At 41.6% G+C, this 26078-nt stretch overlaps 1 protein-coding gene across 1 annotated transcript in view; it reads right to left on the bottom strand.

Moving 5' to 3' along the window:
- The window catches only part of Mtmr12 (myotubularin related protein 12), a 110837-nt gene that overhangs the window by 22255 nt on the left and 62504 nt on the right, over positions 1-26078 (bottom strand). The window contains exons 7-11 of the mRNA XM_008835512.3: positions 20643-20772; positions 11100-11175; positions 2832-2938; positions 1857-1981; positions 188-266 (exon numbers count right to left, since the gene is read on the bottom strand). Coding sequence (XP_008833734.1) covers positions 188-266; positions 1857-1981; positions 2832-2938; positions 11100-11175; positions 20643-20772 — 517 coding nt within the window. The remainder of the gene's footprint in view (positions 1-187; positions 267-1856; positions 1982-2831; positions 2939-11099; positions 11176-20642; positions 20773-26078) is intronic.

Genomic DNA, 26078 nt, shown 5'->3' with positions numbered 1-26078 from the left:
GTTGAATTACCTGATTATATCAAGCCAGCTGCTGCTTTCTAAAAGAGAAAACCATTTTATATCTGTGTCCCAAAACTCCGAACTATTATCTGAAAACAGGAAAAAGAGGAAAGACATCAGGCTGTTGTTCACTGACACACTTGCCACCACACACGCATCCAAAAAAAAAAAAAAAGGGTTGAATTACCTGATTATATCAAGCCAGCTGCTGCTTTCTAAAAGAGAAAACCATTTTATATCTGTGTCCCAAAACTCCGAACTATTATCTGAAAACAGGAAAAAGAGGAAAGACATCAGGCTGTTGTTCACTGACACACTTGCCACCAAACACGCATGTTGCTCCTGAGTAGCTCAGAGGTCCCCAACATCTGGGAAGAGCCCGGCTAAGACTCTGTTTTAGATAAAGGGTTTTGAACTGTAGGCCTCTAGAAGGGTTTAGCAGTCAAAGAGAGGTCTTCACTGATGAAACAAGAAAAACCCGCAACACATCCACAAAAGTCTACCCTGCCATTCACAGACAGAGTGACAGAAATAAGATATATCCTAGAATGGAAGCCAAGGGGTGAGACTTGATTTGCTAGTTTGTTTTTGTTTTCCTTGTTCTTTTTTGTGTCGGTCTTATTATATATCCTGTCTCAGCCTCCTGCTTGATTACAGTCATGTGCCACCATGCCTGGCTCTGTTAGAATCATAAACATACAAGTCTGTACACCTTGCTCATCACTACAGGATTCTTCTTACTACATCTAATAAAACAGAGTATCTCCAATTTTACAGAAACCTAATACAGTTTAAAAGCTGCAAAGAAGCCAGATCTAGTGGTGCACATCTGTAGTCCCAGCTACTTGGGAAGCTTAGATGGGAGGACTGCTTGACACCAGGAGTTTCAGATCATTCTGAGCAACAGTGAGACTCCATTTCAAAAGAAAAAAGGGGGCGGGGAGACTAGGATCAATCAATTAAAAAAGGAAAACAACCCAGATGAGTGAATGAAATAAAACACAACTATAGAATCACAGTCCTGGGTCAAATAGTAAAGTTAGCCCTCTTGTAGTTCCTACTTCTTCCAAATCTATTTTATAACACGTATCACATTTTAAAGGTATACAACTGTTTCCCTTATGAGAACATAGCTTTTTGTGTCAGTCATCTTTATCACCAATGTCTAGCATCGTGTATGTAATGAAAATTCAATAAATATCAGAACAAATCCTGAAAGAATAAGAATGTGCAAGGCTAAAGGTCAAAATTAGGAAAAGTTATCTATAAGCATGACGAAGCTCAGAGTGAAAATTCACTCCAGAATGGAGAGACTCAATAGGACACCATGTGCAAGGAAGCAAGGAGTTTCAAACTGTTACTAGTAAGTTGTGAGGGCAGACAAATGGGGAGTGGGGAATGGAGTGGTTGGGAAACTGTACATACCTAACCAGGGGTTTAAAAACATTAAGGCATTTTCACTTTGGGAAAAAAAGTTCACCAAGGAAAGCCTACAAACCATTATAAATGATCATGAAAGTCAGTGGGTCTGGGTACTGCACAGTTCAAAAGCTTGAGAGTTAAGCCAAAATGCTGACCACAGGGCAGCCTGGTATGCTGGGAACAAAGAAGAGGAGGACAGCTATGTGAGCATTGTGTAGGCCTGGAGAAAGAAAGACAGGCGCAGCACAGCAATGGCAACTGGCCCTGTGGCGCTCTGGCTACTAGCCCTTCCACTGCTTGACAGTGGCCCTCAAGGCTGTGAGCCCCTGAAGACCACCATAAGGAACTAAGGATAGAGGCACCAACTTTCACATGATCCACAAGGCATCTCTTTCTCCATGTGACAGAAAGATTTTGCTCAGCATTCTTCTCACCTATCAGAAACAGCTGCTTAAATTTACAGTATGCACTCTGGATTTCCTGCAGGGATAGGAAGTTACATGATAAATCTTCAGTTTTAACAATTTCATAGGGTGGCCTGTGGATGATCTTGTAGATTCTAGGTATCAAAAAACAACAAGATTAAAAGAGTAAACATGAATTTAATGTAGCTATTTCTACTAAGCACTTACTATGAGCCACAGTCTGTGTCAAGAGCTCCGAAATTATCACCTCATCTAACCCCCACCCATGACAGGCAACAGATGTGGGAATGGAGACCAGGGAGCAGAACTGCCCAGCCCAAGGTCACCAAGTTCCTTTCTAAACTGATAAGAGCTATGATTTGGAAAAAAGTAACTTAATTACATAACCTACTCCTTTTGTTGTTTTTAACTTATTTACTTTGGCTTTATGAAATTTATTCTGAGAAATTTCTACCATATGTAAAAGTAGAAAAGAGCAGCACAGTGATGTCTACTATGAGCTACATTTGACAGCTGGTAACATTACAGTCATCATGCTACTCCCCCTCACCTTCGGAATGCATCTCTAAAAACAGTGCAGTCTACCTTGCTTTGCTAACTCTCTTCAAGGTAATTAAAAGTGAGTGCTATAACTTGTATTGCTCTAACACAAAGCTACCAGGTAAGCAGAAAAGAACACACTAGTAAGAACTATTCCTTGTTACTTATAAAAACAAGCACCGAGGTGCTGGAGAGGTGGATCAGCGGTGAAGAACACTGGCTGCTCTTGCAGAGGACCCCAGCACCGACATGGTGGATAACAACCACTGGTAACTCCAGTTCCAGGGGATCTGACACCCTCTTCTGACCTCCATGGGCACTGCATGACATGGGTATACTTACATACATGCAGGCAATACACTCATACACATAAAATAAAAATAATAAATTAAAAAAAACAAGAACTGAACTAAACAAGAACAAAAAAGTAGAGTGAGTACTGACCCATCCAAGAAGTTCTTCTGGATTTGCAAAACACCATCATCCTGTTCTTTGGGTAGTGCTGACATTTTCAAAAGGGCACTTCCATTGTGGTAGGACCAACACCAAATCTACAGCAGGGAAAAAAAAACCTTTGTCAGGTGAAATATTCACAGCCCAACAGGGAGCAGTAAGCTTAGTATTTACACTCAGACAGGGAAGTTTATAACTTCAATGTGAAATGGCTGGGTGCAGTCACTTTGATTAAGCCAGAGAGGATTTACTCAGCGAAAAAGACTGACTTGGTCTGAAAAAAACAAAAGAAAACAAAACAGAACTAGGTAGTCAGATTCAGACTGGTCTAACATTCGCCCTTTAAGTTGGTTTTAGAGCTGGTAACTTAGATGATGACAACAGCAACATTTCTGTTCTTAGTACCAGGATAGCAATGATCACTGGAATGCAGCTTACACGCCAGGCATTTATGAAGTAACTCAAATACTCAGTCACTTCGTGTGACAGGTATGATTTTTAGCCCCATTCACAGTAAAGAACTGCAGCTCAGGGAGACCAAAGGACTTTCCCCAGACGTAGAGACGGTAGCTACCATATGTCTCTACCAGCCACGGCCACGCTCTACCTGGTGGCGAACAGGACAGCTCAGCTCCCACTAGCAGAGAGTGCCGGGCAGAAAGAGGTCGAATTGACTATCGGACACAGTGCCTCTGAGACTCGCAGATGGAAGGCACTGACTAGGCTGTGAGGAGAGAGATGACCAAGATACTGTTTTACTTTCACATCTTCTACTCTCAAAATATAACAGAAAAAAGCCAGGTATGGGGCACATGCCTTTAATCCCAGCACTCAGGAGGCAGAGGCAGGTGGATCTCTGTGAGATTGAGGTCAGCCTGATCTGCAGAGTGAGTTCCAGGCTAGCTGGGGCTACTGGGAGACCCTGCCTCAAAAAAAGATTTAAATACAAGATAGAATGTGGAAAACAGCTTGGGTGTCTGGATTTTTTTTTTTCTTCTTTAGGTATGGCTTTTGTTTACTTTTATAGGCATCAAAATAGATTAGAACTGATCTTAGGGCAAAGTAACCTGCCACTGTGCCTTGGCTAGATAGGTAAGTACAGCTGTAACCTATGTGTTACAGCTATGTCTGGTCTGAGAGTTCTGTAGAGGCTAATGTCCAGCCCTTGCTCTGCTGACCATGTTGTCAACCTTGGCTCAAGGTATTGTCTGGGGAAAGAGATGCTTTTTGTAGGGATCAGCAAAATGGCTCAGTAGGTCAAGGCACTTGCCACCATATCTGACCACCTGAGTTTAAGTCTCAGAACCCACATGATGGAGAGAACCAACTCCTGCAAATGGATCTTTGACCTTTGCATACACACACACACACACACACACACACACACACACACACACACAAATAAATGCCTCTGCACTGGACACCACTTCGACATCCAACTGCCATGGATAAACTATGCCTTGGGTAAGTGAGCAGCAGCCTCGACAGGAGCCACAGACCTGCACAGCAACCCAGGAGATGCACTGCATTTAGAGAATATAAAGAGGAACTGATTTGGGGTTCCGGGGAAGGTGATGGAATCAGCACTGAATACATTGGTACCTAGTGCCACCAGGACATCACTGGGGAGATACCCAAGAGACCTCTGACATGAGCCATCAATGCAGAAGAGAGTTGCAGCTCTGGATGTCGCAACTGGTATCAGCTGACAATGAGCCTCCTGAAGAATGAGGACAGAGTGGCAGTGGACTGCTCTAGCAACTGAAACAAAGAGAGCAGACCCCTTCTTGGAGCCAAGTTATACTTTATGATTCATACGAGGCAGCAGTATCAGAACAGGGACAAATGGAAGGGCCCTTAGCGTCTTATTCCCCTTTCCAATGTCATATGAAGCAAAGTGTGGAAACCACCCCACAGTTCTGTATCTTCTGCCAAAGGTGGTAGTATTTGTGCCTGCTTAAGCAGTCATGCCTACTAGCTGCTGCAGCTCACTTCAATATAGAGGGGGATAGTCTTGTCAAAAACAGGCAACAGGATCCAAGACATTAAGTTTTCCTAACCATCTTCAACTCCTTATTTGGGACAAAATGATAGCCTTTGGGGGATATCCAGTTGTATCTTATTTTCCAGTTGGGGTACATGTAGCAACAACTTTTAATCAGAATTGTCTCATCTGGGGCACAAAAGGATAACTAATTCCCTTACTATTCTTAGTAAGTAAACCGTAAGTCAATACAAGCAACTTAGCAAGAAATCATGTCCTGTTATGAAAGTATATGCAAGCCGGGAAAGGGCTACAAAGTTCTTAGTATGTATTATTATTTAGCAACAGACATGAAACACAGTTTAATCAAGCACACTTATTTTATTAAGGGAGACTTAGCTTTTAGTGCACTTAACACAAAGACAGAGCTTTTGGGAACATCTATAATTGGCAGCAAGAAAGTAGTGTAATAAGGAAAGGAATGGAACCATTAAGGCAGTAAGAAGACCAAGACAGTAGTGTTTTCAAAACCAAACCAGGAATTTAAGAATACAGTCTGGGGCCAACAAAATGGTTCAGTGGGTAAATGTGCTTTATGTAACAGCCTGGTGACTTGAGTTTGATCCCCAGAACCCATAGTGTAAGAAAACAAATTCCCAAAAGTTGTCCTCTGACCTTCACACACATGGCATAGCATGCATGTACACTTATACACACACAGAGAAAAGAAGAATCTTAAATAATAAAGACACAGATACACAGTTTTTGGTGGTGTTTGGGGATTGAACCCAGGTTCTGGAACATGTCAAGTAAGTGTTCTACCACTGAATTACATCCTCAGACCCATACAAAGAACTTAAAGGACACAATCAGTGTCAAAAAACTAGAGCAATGTTATGGGGAACTGGGGCTGCACATAGCTCAGTGGCTTCTAGAAAGTAATGCCTATAGAGGAAAGGGAGTATAAGATACATTGCAAGAAAATTCAGGGGCTGGAGATGCAGCTCTGTGAAGCCCTAGGTTTGATCCCCTGAGAGGAGAAGCTGACAGAGCCAGGCTCAAACAAAGCAATTCAGAGTCTAATTCTGTCTGAAGGTAGCAGGAGGTTGAGAAGGAAGCTGAGAGAATTCTGTGGCTGTCCTAGACCCCAGGACATAGGGGAAAGGGCACAGTTAAGTGTGGAAGATTTGAGTGGTTCTACTACCACTCTGGTGGCACATCGTAATCTCAACACTTGGGAGAATGAGGTAGGAGGATTCCAGGTTGGAAGCTAGCCTGGGCTACATAGTGAGATCCTATTTGAAGCAACAACAAAAAGATTTTACTAACTTAAGATAATGAAAACATGCTCACTCGAGGAAGGATGATATAGGAATCAAGGGTTAAAAAGAGGATTGCTGAGGGCTTGGGAGATGGCTCAGCAGTCAAAAGTACATGCCGTGCAAGCACGAGGATCAGAGTCCAGATACCCTGAAACCTATGTAAATGCCAGGTGGGCATGGCAGCTGCCTGTCCAAATCCAGCCTTGGAAGGTGGAGACAAGCTCTTCAGAGCAAGCTGGCTAGCAAGACTGGCCACACTAATGAGCTCTGGGTTTGACAGACACCCTGCCTCAATGAATACACACACGTACGCCATACACACAAATGTGAAAAATGGAAAAAATTAAGAAAGAAAAGACTGCTGAAGTAAGAAAATGTACAGTTTTCAAGGGTCCCATTACATACTGTCTGCTCTTTGGTCTGAATAACCTACTGCCAAATTCACTGTCTCTGGAGCAAAAAAGGGAGACTAGCAGAGGGAGAAGCAGGCAAAAGTCTCTAGTGTGGACACAGGAATCTGCCTTTACTGATAAATTGGACAAGTGAACTGCAGAGAACTAAGTGAAGACAGAAAGTAGCAAATGGGGTAATAGTTCAGTGACAGAGCCCCTGCCAGCAGCACCAGCCCCTGGGTGTGATACCCAGCACCAAGCAAAGAGAGAGAGAAGGGTTAGGGCAGGGAGGGAGGAAACAGACTGGCTGCTCTGTTCCCGGGATAGATGAGTAACTTTCATCTTGTGTAATATCTTACTGATGTCTATGCAAACCCCTAAAGACTTTTAGAACATATAACTAGCAGATCTAAGGAAGGAAGAACACCTTTCCACACCTATCAAAATGTTGCTGGGTCTTCACTCAGCTCTTAGAACATTTTCTATGTCTCAGCCCCAAAGGCATGGCTAGAACATGGTGTTATCTAAATTTTACATACTGCAGGAATAGAGAAGCAGTATATTCCCACATAAGTGAATAAACTCACTTTTGAGTCTTCCCACAGATCATCCCACACCCTTTTTTCTAGAGTCCTCCAGGAAACGCTGAAGGATGGATTCTTTTCATTCCTCTCAAGTACTGATTTTCAAAACATACTACACACTGCACTGGGAGGTCCTAAGACCCTCTCAGGTGCTCTGCAAGGCCACAGCTATTTTCACAATAGCACTAATACCTAGTGTCTTTCCCACTGTGAGGATATCCACACTGGTGGCCCAAGATCAGTGGTGGGTAACAGCACCAATCATGGCAGACCTACACAACTATGCAGGTTATAACTACATCACTACTAACAGGAAGGAAAAAAAAACCAAAAACAAAAACAACTGATTCACTTGAGAATGTCCATAACAAAGGATTAAAAATGATGAGTCTGTTAATCTTGACTACTATGTCATATAAATGGTCTGTTGAGAGCTGCCTTTAGCATGTAAACTGTGGGTATTCAGACTTTGGTATCTGACAGATATTCATTCTAAAAAAAAAAAGTGACTAAAGTGAGTTTATCATTTCACAGGAAACAATTTATAAACTGTTGCCAATGATTAAAAAATTAAGCACACACACACACACACACACAAAATTAAGCACAAAAGAACCCGGGTAGCCAAATCAACCCTGAGCACAAACAGCAATGCTGGGGGGATTACTATACCAGATTTCAATCTGTAATAGTAAGAGCTATCTATAGTCAAAAAAACAGCATAGTACTGGCATAAAAACAGATACATAGATCAATAGAACATAATTGAAGACCCAAACATGAGTACATGCAATTTCAGCCACCTGATAAATGACAAAGGGGCCAGGAACATTCACTGAAGGAAAGACAGCATCTTAAGCAAATGGTGCTGGCAAAACTGGATCTGCACACGTAGAAGGAGGAAACTACACTCTTTCACCCTGCACAAAAGTCACCTCCAAATGGATCAAAGACCTCAATGTGAAGCCTGAAATTCTGAAACAGAAGAAAAGACTGGCAATAACCTATAAGATATAGGTGTAGGAAAGGACTTTCTAAATCGGGACATCAGTTGCTCAGGAATTAAGGTCAAGAATCAACAAGTAGGATCTCATTAAACTAAAAAGCTGTACATCAAAAGAAACAACCAAGGAAGTGAAGAGAAAACCCATAGAGTGGGAGAAAATCTTCAACAGTGACACATCTGACAGAGGTTTAATATCCAGACTATATAAAGAACTCAAAAAACAAAGAATCAAGAAAGCAAGTGACCCAATTAAAAGATGGGCTAAGTTTCTAAACAGAGAGTTCTCAAAGGAAAAATAAAGATGGCCAAGAAACATCTTAAAGTGTTCAACATCGTTAGTAACTAGGAAAATGCAAATTAAAACCACTTTAAGATTTCATTTTATTCCAGTCAGACTGGCTAAGATCAAGAGAACAAATGATAACAAATGCTGGAGTGGATGTGGAGAAAGGGGAATGCTCATTCACTGCTGGTGGGACTGTCTCAAAAAGAACAAACAAACAAAAAAAAGCAGGCTGAGCAGGGGCCAGGGGAGAAAGCCAATAAGCAGTGTTCCTCTGTGGCCTTTTTAAGACAGGGTTTCCCTGCAGCCCTAGCTGGCCTGGAACTTGCTATGTAGACCAGGCTGACCTTGAACTCATAGAGATCAGCCTGCCTCTGCCTGGATTAAAGCCATGTGCCAACACACCTGGCTAGTATGGAGAACTCTTAAAAATCTAAAAATGAGCCTACCATTTGACCTGGTTATACCACTCTGGCATATACCCAAAAAGACTCATTCTATTGCAGAGATACTTATACATCTATGTTTGCTACTGCTCTTTTCACAATAGCTAAGAGATGGAAGCAACCTAAGTGTACCTCAATTGACAAATGGATAAGTGCTGGGATTAAAGGTGTGCACCACCATGCCCGACTAAATTCTTCTATATAATTTAATCACTTAATTTATTAAGTGATAAAATCACTTAATAAATTGAGATTTGGGGGTTTTGCCTTCAGGCAAAAAGGCTAAGTGATTAGACTAACCAGCTAAGACCTTTGTCTTCAAAAAGTCTGTTTAGTTGGGTCTGTTTAGTCAGGTGTGGTCTCTCACACCTTTAATCCTAGCACACAGAAGGCAGAAGCAAGCAGATCTCTGTGAGTTCAAAGCCAGCCTGGTCTACATAGTTGAGTTCCAGGCCAGCTGAGGCTACAGGGAGACCCTGTCTCAAAAAGACCAAAAAAATAAATAAATAAATAAAATTAGATTTGAAATGTTCTGCATGAAATACACAAAAATTCAATAAAAAATAAAAAATTAAGCTTTAAAGCAAAATTAGGAGTAGAAAACAAGTATCTGCCATATTATCTAAGTAGCCCCCTAATATGTGAAGACTTTTCTGATAAGATGATGGAATTTATGAATGTGTCAATATTTAGGGGTATAAACTGGAACCAATATTTTCTAACTTTGTAGTACTACAAAATGTGTAATAGTATATGCATGTTCAAATTTCATTCAGACCAGTAGACTTCAATGTAAAAGAGAACAAAAAGTTCATTGTGTTTTCTAATTCCCTACTGCAGCTAACTCTTATGAAACCATCATGTATCATGTTTTGGTATACCACCAAATAATATTCTCAGTTAGGCTAGCTATTCCTTCCTTTCCCAAATGCAAATGTACGAAGCTCAGTTTTCTCTGTGTATTTTACCCAGTGCCCATAATACCAAAAAAGAATGAATAAAAGACTCAAAATCCAGCTGTCTTCTATTTTCAAAATATAAAACAGCCCTATTCTATTGTTTTGAATGGTTATTTTTCATAGAAGTATGTCATTTATGCTAATACATTACTTACATTTTTCTTTAAAATTCAGTTTGAAAAAAAAAATTTGAGAGTCTCACTCTGTCACTTATTATGTAGCCCAGGCTGGCCTAAAAATAATAGCAATCCTCCTGTCTCAGTCTCCAGGGAGCTGGGATTATAGGTGAGCTACCACAACCAGTTTCAATTTGGATTTCTAATATGACAAATACCAATAGACACAATCCACATAAACAAAACTCTTTAAGAGTCAATAAATTTTAAGAGCGTAAAGGGTCAGTATGGGAACTGCTGCTGTAATATAAATCAGTTAGACACCACAGACACATTAAAAAATCTGAATCAGCTGTGCATATTTGGAGATTAGGAAAACTCATGTAGAATCTGTATCTCTGGCCTCCCCTGAAAAATCCAGTCATCCGGCAACACTCAATCCAGATTCCCACATGTCTGGTGCTGAAGGGCTGGCCTCCTAAGTCAGGCAGAGGGACTCCACTCCCCTGCAAGAGTCATGCTCATCATCTGCTCGGCTTCCAATTGCTCTAGTGCTTCTCCATCTTGCCTCACATTCAGGAATGACTCTTTTGGTGAACTAGTCATGTGCCGCACAACATTTATTTATAATTCTGCATTCCTTGCTCAAACCCCGGCAGGCTTACAACTCCCAGCCAACAATTAGAAATAGGAGTGTCTGCCAGTCTTGCTTTCTTTGATCAGTGACACATTAAATATGGCTCCCATCCCATCCTATTCTGTGAAAACTAAGATGTGCTTCATGTTGTCTCTGGCAGAAAACATGGCATGCCCATACCAAGATTAATAGAACTGGCCAAAAAGAATCTTAAATCCCACTAGGCTTAGAGTGGTCAGCACAGTCCAAAATGATTTAGGTGTTACAAAAGCTTGCTTTCAACAGTAGGCAGATCTGTAATCCTCTTAAAATTCTATGTCTCTGCTGAAAATTCAAGTGCATTTATGACAACTTTAGACTTGTCCTCATGTTTAGGAGACCCCTCTAGGGAGTCCCTGTGGTATTTTTGGATTAGCCTTGGACTATGGACAAACTCCTGAGTACCAAAGTCAAGAACTTTAAGTAGGACCATTTTGGTAGGATGGGCCAGAGAGCAGCTGAAGCCTTCTAGGGTTTCTAGATGCACTTACTGGTATGCCGTGGCCCTGAAAGCGCTGCACATCCTCTTCAGGAAGAGGGGTGGGGACAACAAAGTATGCTGGCAATCTAGAAGAAAGAGATGGCATCAGGTTTTAGACCTACACTAAATTCAAAAAATATGAAAGCTCATGTCAGTGAATACAAAGAAACTAAACAAAGTGTTACAAAAAGAACTGTATTTGCCTATTAAGAACCAGCTTGAATGAACTGCCATTCTCAGTTTAGTGAAAAGTATTCAGACCAAGTACATTAGGAATCTGAATTCAAATCCTAGCTCTGCACAACCCCTGATAAGTTGCTTTACCTTTCTGGGTCTGCTTCCTTGCCTGTAAAATGAGGGGATTGGGACTGGAGAGAGAGCTCAGGGGTTAAGAGCACTGGCTGCTCTTGCAGAGGACTTCAGTTCAGTTCCCAGCACCAGAATGGCAGCTAACAATCCTCTGTTACTCCAGTTCCAGGGGCTAGTTCTAACGCCCTCTTCTGCCCTCTGTGGGCATTGAACAACACAAATGCACTTACATACATGCAAGTAGTACACTCATATACATAAAATAACAAAATTTTTTCAAAAAAAATTTTTTTTTTGGTCTTTTTGAGACAGATCTCCCTGTAGCCGTAGCTGGCCTGAACTCACAGAGATCCACTTGCCTCTGCCTCTTGAGTACTGGGATTAAAGGTATGTGCCACAACACCCGACAAAATAAAATATTTGGGAAATAGGGCAGTATAGCTCAGTGGCAGAATTCTTGCTCGGCATGTACAAGGCCCTGGATTTGATCCTCAGCACCACAAAATGGGAGAGGATTGTCTAAAAGTATATGAATTCCAAAATTGGGAATTACCTTTCTCACTAAACAGCAACAACATAAGCACCTGTGTTGCTTTCAGTTGAACTAGCATGAAGGGCAGCACTGATGATGACTGCTGCTCATTTTACTAAATGCTCTGACAACAAGCATTTGGGGGCTACTTTGTGGCAGACAATGTACTAATACTTCACAAATGACTCACTTAATCCAACACCCCTCTCAGGTATATAGTATGATTATTTCTATTTTACAGATAAAGAAACAAATACAACACAGGCTCTTCCCACTTTATATCAATAGTAAACATACAACAGAGCTAGGAACTGGACCCATTGTGATTTCCTTATCTACAGAAGAAAATTCTACTCCAAAAGAGTAAGCCTGTTAAATAATAGGGCATGGGAAAGTTAGATTTTCCAAACTGGACTAGAAAATATATGGGGACCATGGTTCTTAGTCAACAGGATACAGGTTTCTTTTAATAAGAAAACTGCCAGGGCTGGAGAGATGGCTCAGTAGTTAAGAGCACTGGCTGCTCTTGCAGGAGACCTGGGTCTGAATCCTGGCATTCACAACCATTTGTAATTCCAGTTCCAGGAGATCCAATGCCCTCTTCTGCACTTACATGCATACAGGCATAACACTCATATACACATAAAATAAATGATGTGGGGTTTTTTTGGTTTTTTTTTTTTGGTCTTTTTGGGACAGGGTCTCTTGCAGCCCCACCTGGCCTGGAACTCATTATATAGACCAGGCTGGCCTTGAACTCTAAGAAATCTGCCTGCCTCTACCTCCCGGGTGCTGGGATTAAAGGCTTGTGCCACCACGCCCAGCTGAAAAATAAAGTTTAAGGAAATAAAAAAAAAAGAAAACTTCGTAAGAGTCCCCCATTTGGGGGCTGGAGAAATGGCTCAGTGGTTAAGAGAACTGGCTGCTCTTACAGAGGACCTGGATTTGAATTCCAGCACCCACATGGTGGCTAACAACTATTCTTAACTCCAGCGGGATCCGACACTCTCCTCTGATCTCTGAGGGCATTGCATGACATGGGTGCACTTACATGCATGCATTTAATACACTGAGACACATAAAATAAACATAATAAATAAAAATTTTAAAAAAAGCTCCTCATTTGGAGCTGTAAATATCTCTCCCTCCAAAGAGTTTGAGATAAAAGCCTGAAAGATGCCTGGGATTCTAATTTGTGATGGAAAATATCAGATGGTGGTGTATGCATGTTACAGCTTGACCTCAATCTGTCAAGCACCAGGTCATGGGAAAGAGTTTCAAAGTCAAAGAGATCAGAACTCAAATGTGACTGAGCCATTAATCAACTCACAGGAGGTGGAACAACAAATTAAATATCACTAGGGGATGTGATCATCAAAATCAACTGTGGGAAACTATTAAGCAAATAGTTTGATTTCTTTCAGCAAACTGAAGGAAAAATACGATGGTATGAGAATCTACAGATAAAGCAACTTAAGAAACCTATCAATGAATGGCAAAATAATAATCTAATTCAGTCTTTATTAACCTTAAGATTAAAAAGATGAAAGAGAAATCTTTAAAACCTTTAGAGAACAGTGGGGAGTCAAGCATTGGGGAGCTGTGATGGTCAATCTTGGTTGTCAACTTAACTGGATCTGGAATCAATAAAGTGTAAGTAAGCTGCTGGGTATTCCTGTAAGGAATTTTCTTGATCAGATTATCTGAAGCTGGAAGACCCACCTTAAATGTGGGTGGCACCTTCTGGACATGGAAGAAGAAAACTTTGCTTTTTTGCCTGTTTGCCTTCACTCTCACTGACTGAAAAACAACAGCTCTTCAGAAATACTCCAGGCCTTCAGCTCCAGATTGGGACTGACCAACTAGCAGATTCTTAGCCTTACCAGTGTGGCACAGCCGAGGCAGGAGGATCACCAAGGGTTCAAGGCCAGCCTATGATGCACGGTGAAACCCAGTCTCAACTCTATTCCCTAGTCCAAAACAAAACAAGCCTCCCCAACAAAATCAAACCACAAGGAAATTTTGAATATTAATTAGGTATCAAAGAACTAGCATAGGTTTGAAGGTATAAGAAGTTTTATTTTATTTTATTGATTTACTTATTCACTTATTTTTGTCTTTTTAAGACAGAGTCTCCCTGTAGCCCCAGTTGGACTAGAACTCACTATGTAGACTAGGTTGACCTCAATCTCACAAAGATCCACCTGCCTCTGGCCTCCCAGTGCTGGGATTAAAGGCTTGAACCTCAGGTCCAGCTGTGATAACAGTTTTATGATATATTTATTAAAAACAATTCTAGCCCCTTGTTCTTGGCAATATATATTGAACATAAATGAAATGTGTTGATCTCTGAAATTTATTCCCAAGCAACCCAAAGGGGAGGGGTAGGGAAAATAAGACCAGCTATGGATTAATCATTGTTATATCTGGGTAATGGACATAACATTTTTTCTATACTGCTTCAACATTTGTATTAAATAACCCTTAAAGATAATTTTAAACATTTTTATTTTTATTTATATGTATGTACATGTGTCTATTAGTGTATGCTATGTATGTACAGGTGCTGCAGAGGCCAGAAGGGGGCGTCAGATCCCCTAGGCTAGAGTTACAGGCCGCTGTAAGCTGTCTGATGTGGGTGCTGGAAAAAAGAACTTGGGTCATCCTCTGGAAGAGCAGAATTAACTGCTGAGCCATCTCTCTTACAGATAATTTTTAAAGACAAAGATCCTTAAGACTATGATATAAACCCAGATTTGTGAATCACTGGTCATGACTATGGCACCTTAAATCACCAAAAAATGTCAAGACATGGGGGCTGGAGAGATGGCTCAGCGGTTAAGGACCTGGGTTCAATTCCCAGCACCCACATGGCAGCTATAGACCATCCTTAACTCTAGTTCTAGGGGAATCTATGGCACAACACAGGTGTACTCACATACATGCAGACAATACACTCGTACACATAAAATAAAAATAATAAAATATTTAAAGAAAAATGTCAAGCCGGGTATGGTGGCACACGCCTTTAATCCCAGCACTCAAGAGGCAGAGGCAGGCAGATCTCTGTGAGTTCAAGGCCAGCCTGGTCTACATAGTGAGTTCCAGGACAGCTGGGGCTACATGGAGACCCTGTCTCAAAAAGACGGAAAAAAAAAAAAAAATCAAGACCGGGTTGGAGAGGTGGCTCAGTGGTTAAGAGCACTGGCTGCTCTTGCAGAGGACCCAGTCTATTTCCAGCACCCACATGGCAGATAACAATCATCAGTAACTCCAGTTCCAAGGCATCTGACACCATCTTCTGTCCTCCATGGGTCCTGCATGACATGGGTGCACTTATATACATGCAGGCAATATACTCATACACATAAAATTAAAAATTTTTTAAATTTTTAACAAACTGTCAAGAGTGGCTTTTGAAGTTCTAAGGTGCTTACAGTATTTTCTTACATGTCTGCTTGAATGGGTGGGCAGTAAGCTAATCTTTCTTCAGGGATAGTCAACTCAAGTAAAAACTTCACAGATCAATGGCTCTTGAATGCTTAAGTTCAAATTGTCCATTAAAATCACAGGGGAAGAATAGAAAATTACCAATATCCATACTTAACACATATTTATAAATAAGAAGCTTAAAGGTTCCCCACAAACGCAGTCAGGATCAAAAGTGCTATTTCTGGAAGGTCATACTACTCTGAGTATGCCACAGCATCCCTGGAAGCTCAGGAGGAACACCCTGCCCCACCTGCTCAATGAGCACCTGCACTCCAACAAGATCCTTGGGTGACTGAGATGTACACTTAAATACACACTGACTAGACGGTACCTTCTACACAGGCCAGCTTTCAAAGGTCACCTGGGGAGTTCTCAGCTCCCCTCTTGGTAGCTCATACTATAAAGCTGCAGGGGGTCCCCTTGTTTTAAAAGCTTTACATGTCTTCCTCATCTAAGACTGAATATGTTACAATGTTAGTTCACTGATTAATATCATCTTATAAACAGCTGTTCACACACCAAATAAAACTTTAAAAGGTCAGAACCAAGTGCATTAGTGAATGTAGCCTTGTCCCTGAGCAGTGATGAGGAGCACCACACCCAGGGAGCAGTGTGGAGGGTGTCCTCGCCTGTCCCGACTAGCTCAGGTGGATCCCATGCAGGATCTGTTGAGACTATGAGCAATTAATCCTCCCTCTTCCAAAACAAGTCATTTTAGTCAGTAGGATGAGTTATGAGTTCAGACTAGAAAGCAAACCTTTCTAAACTCAGTACAACTTCAGTCATGGCAAGTTGGATGATCCACTCAAGCACAATGGTAGTTTGGGAAAGTTGGTAAGCCCAGAGCAGTGCTGTGTCTTCCTGTGCCAGTTAATTTATGGGTCCCTCTGTGCTGCACACACCCTACAGAGTTACACACTTTCTTATCTCTACAAGGTAGTGGGATGAGAGAAAGGCTTTTAGAATTCAGAAAGAGAAGAAATAGACCTGTAGCACCCAAGGAGGCAGCTGCAATCTCGAGGGAGGTGACAGACCCTAACAGGGCTTCATTCATTTATCTAGTTTCTCTTATTTTTTAGGCTCTTCTCAGAAGCCAGGCACTGTGCCTGGTACTGAGGATACAATGGGAAGCAAAAATAGTGAGTACTCCTGATTTCATAGAGCTGAAGGTTTCAGAAATAAGCATTAACTAAATGATGATCCAAAGACAAAGGAGCTCAGACCAAGCAGGATGTTCTCCAGGGAAGGAACGCAATGAGCACTCTGGGTGTTGGGAAAAGCCCGTAAAAAACAGACTGAGCTGAGATCCGATCAGTGAGGTAGAGATAACTACTGCAAAGGCTGCTTCAAGACAGGAGACTACTTGGCAGAGTCTGTGGCAGAGCAGTCAGCATAGATGGAGGAGAGTGACAGTGGGAGTTGGGCTTTGGAGTGATTTGGGCTGTCTACACTAAAACGCAGGGAAGCAGGGGCAGGTATGATCAGATACACATGGAAAAGCTCACTCTGCCTGCTGTACAGAGAACAGATGCTGGGGCTCCAGCATGGACAGGAAAGACCATGCAGCCAGTTACAGTTATAGTGCAGGGTTGAGACAAAGCACAGCCTTTCCTGTGTCATTCCCATAGCTGGCAGTCCCAAGTGATGTGTGTCAGCACTGAGCACCCTGGGTGTCAAAATCTGACTCATGCTCCATTCTCCCTATTTACCAGTACTCACAAGTTTCCTCTTTGACCTTTTAGTGTTTTTCGTTTTTTTTTTTTTTTTGAGACAGGGTCTCCTAGACACAGCTGGCCTGGATTCACTATGGAGACCAGGCTGGCCTTGAACTCACAGAGATCTGCCTGCCTCTGCTGGGATTAAAGGCATGTGCCACCACGCCTGGACATGTGTTTTTCATTTTGATTGCCTTTTTTTTCTGTTTTTCTATTGTTTGTGACAGTGTCTCATGTAGCCCAGGTTGGATTCAAACTCTCTATGTAACCAAGGATAATGCTGAACACCTGATCCGCCTGTCAGTCCCTCTCAAGTGCTGGAATTACAGGCATGCATAATCACACCCATCCAACCAAATGTTTTTCTGACATGCTGATACCTACACAAATACCACAAATCAGATTGAGCTAGATTTTCAAAAAAGGAATTCAGGGTGCTGGGCATGGTGGCACATACCTTGTTGTCCTAGCTACTGATAAGACTGAAACAGGAGGATCACTTAAGGTCAGGAGTTTGAGACTAGAATAGGTAACAGAGTAAGACCTCATCTGTGTGTGTGTGTGTGTGTGTGTGTGTGTGTGTGTTTGTGTGTGTGTACATGTATGGTGCATCCACAAGAGTATGTAGGTGCACATGACCATGCATAGGCCAGAGTAGGGTATCAGGGTATCTTCCTCTATTGTTCTCTGCCTTACTGCCTTGAGACAGGGTCTTTCACTGAACTGGAAGCTTGATATTTTGGCTAGGCTGGCTGGCTCCCCCCCTCGCCCCACCCCCCCAAAAAAGGCAGGAGCAGCCATGCTCAGCTTTCTATGTACGTGCAAGGGATTTAAACGCAGGTCCTCAAGCTTGTAGAGCAAGGGCTCTTACTAACTAAGCCATCTCCCCAGCCCCATAAGACCTCATTGAAAAACAAAAAAACCAAAAATCTAATTCTGGGCATGAGGCCATCTTATATTAGTATCAATCTGACAAGGTACCCACTAAGAGCAGGAGTTTCTAACCTCTTTCTGAACAAGGGCTAGCTTTCCCCTTTCAAGCTTTTTAGCTAGGAAAGAGCAAGGAGCAGGGTAGGGCTGACAGTGAAGTTCTGGGTGGGGTGAGGACCTAAAGACCTCTTCCACTGTCACTAGAGTGTGAGTGAGGGAGGAGGGGAGTCTTCCTGTTAACGTTTTGCTTGGTCAAAATCAAAGCTGATATGCTAAAGAAGCCTATCAGAAACAGAAGCCCTATAAAAGTACAGTATTTTATGAAACTCAGCAGAGTGTTAGGAAGTTATGCTCCCAAATGATAAAATTCAAGCTTCTAAAAACAGATATGCAGAGTCATCCTTTAAAAATGCAGGCCAGATCACTCCCTGCCTCTGCTCAAACTCCCCCTCGTTGTTCTCAGAATCAGAAAGGATAACTTCTTCTGGAAGGACCCAACCATCCCTTCTCTTCACTTCCTACTCTTTTCCTGGCTTGAACCTTCCCAGTCCCTGGCCCCCTCGCTGCTGATCATATAGCCTTGCCCAGACCATGCCAAGCACTTTACCAGCAAACCTCTTGCTCAAGCCTCCCTTTCACCAAGGCTTTGATCAAACGCTACTTACTCATTTACACCTGACCATCCTCCCTTCCATCACTTCCAGGTCTTCTTAATCCTTTGCCTGATCTGTGTTTCTCAACAGCACTTTTTTTTTTTTTTCCTGGTGCTGGAAATTGAATCCAGGGCCTTGTACAAGCTAAGCAAGTGCTCTATCACGTTGGGTGTCTTCTTCAAAAGCTCTCTACCTTTATTTTTTCCTATAAATTTATTATCATTGTGTGTATGTGTATATGATGTATGTGTATGTGAGGCAGGTGTGTGTATGCCATAGCATGTGTGTGGAGGTCAGAGGACAACTTTCAGGAGTTGGTTTTATACTTCTACTATGGGTTATGAGAATCAAATGCAGGTCATCAGGCTGTGCAGCAAGCACTTTTACCTATTAAGCCATCTTGCGGGCCGCCACCTTTTATTTTTTTAGATAGGGTCTCTAACTGAACCAAGTGACTGGTCAGCAGGCCCCAGGCCTCATCTTGTCTTTACCTCCCCAGCACTGGGATTTTTATGTAGGTTCTAGGGACTAAACTCAGATGTCATACTTGTGTAGGAAACACTTTACTGACTGAGCCATCTCTCTCAGTTCCACTTTTGAGTACTTTAATAGGCACTTTAAGGGTTTCTTTTAGAAACTAGTGTTGAGGGTCTAGAGGTATAGCTCAGTGCTACAGGCCTTGTGTAGCATGCACAAAGCCCTGGCTGCTATCTCTAACATCATAATGCAATAGAAATACAAGGCAGGTATACTGATGTGAAAGCTAAATGGTACCGTCCCTGTGGCAATCAGACTGGAAATTCCTCAAAAAGTTAAACAGAGTTAATCCTATGTTCTGATAATTCAACTCCTGGACTATATATGAATGAGAAATAAAAAACTATTCCCACATAAAACTTATACATAAATACTCATGGCAGCCTTATTTAGAAGAGCCCAAAATTACAAATAACTCAAATGTCCATCAACAAATGAATGAATAAGATATGGTACATGCACACCATGGAACATTATTTGGCAATAAAAAGAATAAGTCAGATGTGTGGTTCATGTCTATAACAGTACTTGGGAGACTGAAGCAAGATCTTGAGTTTAAGGCTAGTCTGGGCTACATAATGAATTCCAGGCCAATTTGGGCACTACAGAAAGACCCTGTCTCAAAAAAAAAGGGGGGGGGGGCTGGAGAGATAGCTCAGTGGTTAAGAGCATTTACTGCTCTTGCAGAGTACCCAGGTTTGGTTCCCAGCAGCTAACAACCATCTGAAATGCCAGCTCCAGGAAATCTGACACCCTGTTCTGGTATCCAGAGGCAATGCATGGCATGAGTGCACTTAAACATATACAGGCAAAACACTCATACACATAAAAATAAAATAAAAATGTCAGACATAAAGATCACATATCACATGATTTCAATTACATATATGAAATGTCTAGAACAGGCAAATGTATGGGGACAGAAAGTACATCAGTGGTTGTTTATGGGTGGGATAGGGAGGAAGATGTTCAGGAGAAATGTAGAATGATCAGCATGGAGTTTCTTTGAGGGATGATGAAAAGGTTCTACAAGTTCTAAAAGTTCTAAAACTTACCATGGTGACAGTTACATGACAGTATCAGTACATTTAAGCAGACTGTGAGGGCTTGAGATGATGGCTATGCTGTTAAGAGCATGTACTGCTCTTGCACAGGACTTGAGTTTGGTCCCCAGTGCCCACTTAAGCAGCCCACAGCCTCTTGCAACCCATGGGATTTGACACTCTCTTCTAGCCTCTGCAGGCACCAGCACATACCCACATACAGACATACATATATATATATACATACATACATACACACACATATGGTTAAAAAAATAAATCTTCGATGCGTGCTTCAAAGGGTGGAGTTATATGGCATGAGAGTCAGCATGGAAAGCTCACCTGTCACTGATTTTGTAGTCTTCATTAACACTCACAGCTTTGTACTTCATGCTGCCTTTGGTCCGCTCCAATTCCCAACACCAGTCTTCAGGTGTGTCAAACATTACTGTATGGTTCCTGGACTCAGTGGCTTAAAAAAAAAAAATCAGCATGACAATGAAGTCTTTTTATGACACTGCCACTTTGTGTATGTGGAAATGCATGCTCAGAACCTGATTTCCTTCATTTAGACACTTTTTTTTTTTCCTTTGGTCGAGACAGGGTCTCTCTGTAGCTCCAGCTGTCCTGGAACTCACTTTGTAGACCAGGCTGGCCTTGAACTCACAGAGATCCACCTGCCTCTGCCTCCCCAACACTGGGATTGAAGGTGTGTGCCACCACACCCGGCCATTTAGACACTTTTATCCAAGCAGAGAGAATTCATGGCCTTCACTGTTCCTTTTTGGTCATTAGTCCAAAAATTATAACTGAAATATTTAATTTTTTTGTGGGGCAGAGCAATGTATGCCTTTAATTTACAGCACTTGGGAGGCAGAGGCAGGCAGATCTCTGTGAGATCAAGGCCAGCCTGATCTACATAGTGAGTTCTAGGTCCAGCAGGGGCTACAGGGGGATCTCAAAAAAATATTTTTATTACATTTATTCTGTGTGTGTATAGGTGTATCCATGTCATGATGTGCATGTCATAGTGTGTGTGTGTAGTGGTCAGAGACAACTTACAGAGTGAATGAGTGCTCTCCTTCTACCATGTAAGTCCTTGGGATTGAACTAAAGTTGAGCTTGGAGGCAAGCATTTTTATCTGCTGAGACATTTAATTGGCCCAAGATTGTCTTTTTATATTGTAGGAAAAGAGGTTTTTTTAAAAGGCTTATTTTAATTAGTTTATGTATATGTGTATATGTGCCTGTGGAGTCCAGAAGATGTGCTGGATCCCCTGAATGAAGCTGGAGTTATAGGCCATTATGAGCTACCTGATGTGGGTGTTGGGATCCGAACTGGGGTCCTTTGCAAGAGCAGCAAGTAGTCTTAACCACCAAGCCATGTCTCCAGCCTCAAAAGGTTGTTCTTGTTCCATTTCTTGCAAAAGTAATTCATAGCTCCATTTTTAGTCATCTAACCATAAGATAATTTATATAAAACAAAAATCGTGTGAAGCACTAAAAGATGGGCTTGGCACAAATGCTAAGAAATGAAGTATTTTTAGTCCTGTCATATGTGTATAACATGGCACACTGATGAGAAAAGCATGTCAGATTCTGGGATGTAAATCCTTCTTCAGCTTTTGAGGTACTGCCTGTAAGAGGCCTGTCCAAGATGGCATTTGGCTACTGAAAGCCACGAACAGATCGGAGTCACAGGGAGGGGAGGGGCCAAGGGCTGCATCATGGTAACGGGAACCTTGGCTCCTAAATCAGTACAGTTAGAGAACAAAATGTCCAGAAGCACTGCTCTTGTGGCCCAGCACAAGTGTCCCTGGGTCCTTCTCTAAGCCATCATTGCTTGCTGGAGGTAACATACACATCTAAAAACTCAAGCCTACTGAAAAAAGCAATGTTTGCTATAACTACCCCACCTGCTTCTTTTAAATAAGACAAGATGTGGTTAAAAAAAAGATGAAAAAAAAATCAACGTTTATGTAAGCTGAACATTACTGATCTAAAAAATGTAAAATCTGAAATCTCCTGCTAATGTGACATCACAAGTAGAAAATTTCACATTTGACCCCATGTGACAGTCAAAACACAGGTACTTTAAAGATACTGTAGGGCTACAGATGACTTAACGGTTAAGAGCATTAACTGGCCAGGCATGGTAGCGCATGCTTTTAATCCCAGCACTTCGGAGGCAGAGGCAGGCATATCTCTGTGAGTTCAAGGCCAGCCTGGTCTACATAGTGAGTTCCAGGCCAGCTGGGGCTACAGAGAGACACTGCTTCAAAAAGACCAAATAAAACAAACAAAAAAAAAAACCCATAGACAAATAGTCTATATATCTAGCCTAAAAACACCAAGCTGGGGAGATAGCTCACTTGGCAAAGTACTTATCTTTTAATCATGAAGACATGAATTTGATCTTTAGAACCTATGTCAAAAAAATTGGGGTGTGTTGGGGCATACTTGTATTCTGAACATTGGAGAGGCAGACAGGTGGGTCCCAATTTTAATACACTTGTGTTAACAAAACCCATACTCAATGAAAACACTAATCAACCAATTAGCACACCTATCAGTTCAAACCTTTACTAACACTGCCCCAGTCCCATCAATGGAGGTTAGAAGAAAGAGAGGAGGATGGAACCACAATAAAAATGGAGTATGATTTTTCAAATATGAACCCAAGAGATGCTTATATATAATTAGTCAATGATAAGTCACACTTGTAGATCTTCTTATCCTGCCAAAAGCTGCAAAATAGCACCCAGGTCAAAATTGGGATTAAAAAGAGACTGAAGTTCTAAAAACAGAGTATGATTTCTCAAGTATGAACCCAATAGATGTTTATATAAACCACAGCAATCAATAAAGAAGCCATGCTTATGTATCTAATATTGCCACAAGCCGTAAGTTACAGTATAAACTTGTCATTCACAAAGATGAACTAACTGAATTAGGGGACAAATTTCATGTTTAGCCTAATAACATTAACGTAAAATGCAATTCTCTGACCATAATCTGGAGGATAGGCACTTTTTTTTTCTTTTCTGAGACAGGATCTTACTATGAAGCCCTGGCTGGTGTGGAACTTGCTGTATAGACCAGGCTGGCACTGAACTAATAGAAATGTGCCTGCCTCTGCCTCCCAAAAAATGAGATTACAGGTGTGTGACACCATGCCCAGCTAACATGTACTTTTATTCTCGATTAACTCTCCTTTAATGACTGCATCCAACATGCCATGAATTTAACACTTTATAATCTTCACAAGACTCTAAGGCATTTAGAATTCCAAATAGACATGACCAAAGAATCTCTCCATGACATACGGTCGATATGTCAAAAATTCAAAGCAGAGGGGCTAGAGCGATGGCTCAGTGGTTAAGAGCACTGGCTGTTCTTGCAGAGGCCCAGGTTCAGTTCCCAGCACCCACATGGCAGCTGGCAACTGTCTGTAGCTCCAGTTTCAAAGGATCCCAGTGGCCCCTTCTGACTCCACGGGCATTGTACAACATGAGTACACTTAAAATACATGCAGGCAATACACTAATAAAATAAAAATAATGAATTTAAACAATGCAAAGCAAAGTGGGCAAAGGGCCTGGTATACAAGCTCAAGTACCTGAGTTCAGATCTCCAGCACCTATATAAAAGTGGAGTGGAGTGGTACACAGCTGAACACCGGCACTGGGAGCAAGAGAGGACAAGCAAAGACAGGTGGATCCCTAGAGATTACTGGCCAGCTGGCCTAGCTGAATAAGTGAGTTCTGGGTTCAGTGAGAGACAATGTATCCAAAAAAAAGTGGAGGAACTGGAGAGATGGCTGCTCTTGCAGAAGACCTGGGTTTGATTCCCAGCATCCACATGGTGACTAACAACTCATACACATAAAATAAAAATAAAGTAGAGAATGATTGTGGAAGATATCCAATGTCAAACTCTGGCTTCCACATGCTTGTACACCTTACCCACATGAATACATACAGATTAATACACACACACACTCACACAAACACACCAGAAAGCAGACAGGAGTTGTGGTTTATATCTATAATCCCAATTTAGGAGATTGAAGCAGAATCACCCATTAGTTTGAGGCTACCTTGCGATATACTGTGAGTTCGAGGCCAGGCCAGGCCAGGATAAAGTGAGATCATGTCCACATACATACACACATACATATATATATATATATGTGTGTTTGTGTGTGTGTGTGTATATATAATGTTTACAGACATATATAAATACATGCAATCACAGAAGGAAACATTATTTAAAGTTCTAAGGGAAGGGTGCACTTACATACATGTAGGCAATACTCTCATACACATAAAATAAAAATAATAAACATTTTTTGAAAAGATGGACTGTTATTTGGAAGTATAAGATGCAATAAACCCTTTCCTCCTCAAGTTGTTTTTGCTCAGAGTGCTTACCTCTGCCTCCCAAGTGCTGAGATTAAAGGCATGCGCCACCACACCCGGCGTGTAAAATACATTTTTTAAAAAACTCCACGGGGGTGGGGGTGGGGTTGGGGGTGGAAAGGCTCAACGGTTAAGAACATTGGCTGTTCTTGTAGAAGATCCCAGTTCGAATCCCAGTACCCACATGGCAGCTAACAAATGTCCATAACTCCAGTTCCAGGGGATCCAACAGCCTCTTTTGTCCTCCGTGGGCACTGTATAACACAGATGCAGTTACCTACATGCAAGCAATACACGCATACACATAAAATCAAATAAAAATATAATAAAGTATTTTTTTAAAAAAAAAGCTCCACAGGGAAAAGGCCAATTCTCCTACAAAGGCAAGTCATCAGAATAACACCAGCAACTCTAAAATCCAGGAAAGTGTGGAATACTATACTTCAAGTCCTGAAAGTAATAATTACCAATCAAAATTGCTATACACAGCAAAGCTATCCTTTAAAATTGATTTAGAAATAAGGACATTTCAAGACAAGAAGAAACAAGGGCAGTTTGTGACCACACAGCCAGCACTGAAGAAAATACAGAAATATTTCACTATACCGGAAGAGGAAAAGAGTCACAATCATGAGAGCACAGGAAAGACATTTCATTACAGTAATACATAAACAATGGAGAGCTAAGAGGGAATCCATCATATCCAACACAGTAAACCAGCAAACTCCCAATACTAATAGCAAGGAAACAAAACAAAACACCAAATAGTAATCCACCCAAACAGAACAACCAACAAAATCAGAAGAATTAGTAAATATTTCCCAATAATAACCTTAAATATTGTAAATGGCCTTAACTCACCAATAAAAAGATGTAGACTGGCTGACTATATTAAAAGACCAAATCCAGGGATCTGGAGAAATGATTCTCCAGAAACACAGGTTCAATTCCCAGACCCCACATAGAGGCTAATAACTGTCCATAATTCCAGTTCCAGGAGATCTAACACCTGCTTCTGACCTCTGCAGGCACTGCATGACACAAGTACACTTAAACACATGCAGGCAATACACTCATACACATTCCAGGGCTTGGAAAAATTGCCCAGCATTTAAGAGCTGAGGACTCAAATTTGTTCCCAGTACCCACACTCAGCCACTGACAATTTCCTATAACTCCGGCATTCTGACACTGTAGGCCTCCATGGACACCTGTATGCACATGCACATACCCATAAACATAATTAAAAATAATAAAAATAAAGCTGGGTGTGGTGGTGCACGCCTTCAATCCCAGCACTCTGGAGGCAGAGGCAGGCGGATCTCTTTGAGTTCAAGGCCAGCCTGGTCTACAAAGC

This window comes from Nannospalax galili, unplaced genomic scaffold, assembly GCF_000622305.1.
Source record: "Nannospalax galili isolate Female #2095 unplaced genomic scaffold, S.galili_v1.0 scaffold150, whole genome shotgun sequence".
NCBI classification, from domain to species: domain Eukaryota; kingdom Metazoa; phylum Chordata; class Mammalia; order Rodentia; family Spalacidae; genus Nannospalax; species Nannospalax galili.
Note: the sequence above shows the minus strand (reverse complement) of the source record. Positions and strands in the feature narration are given on the sequence as shown.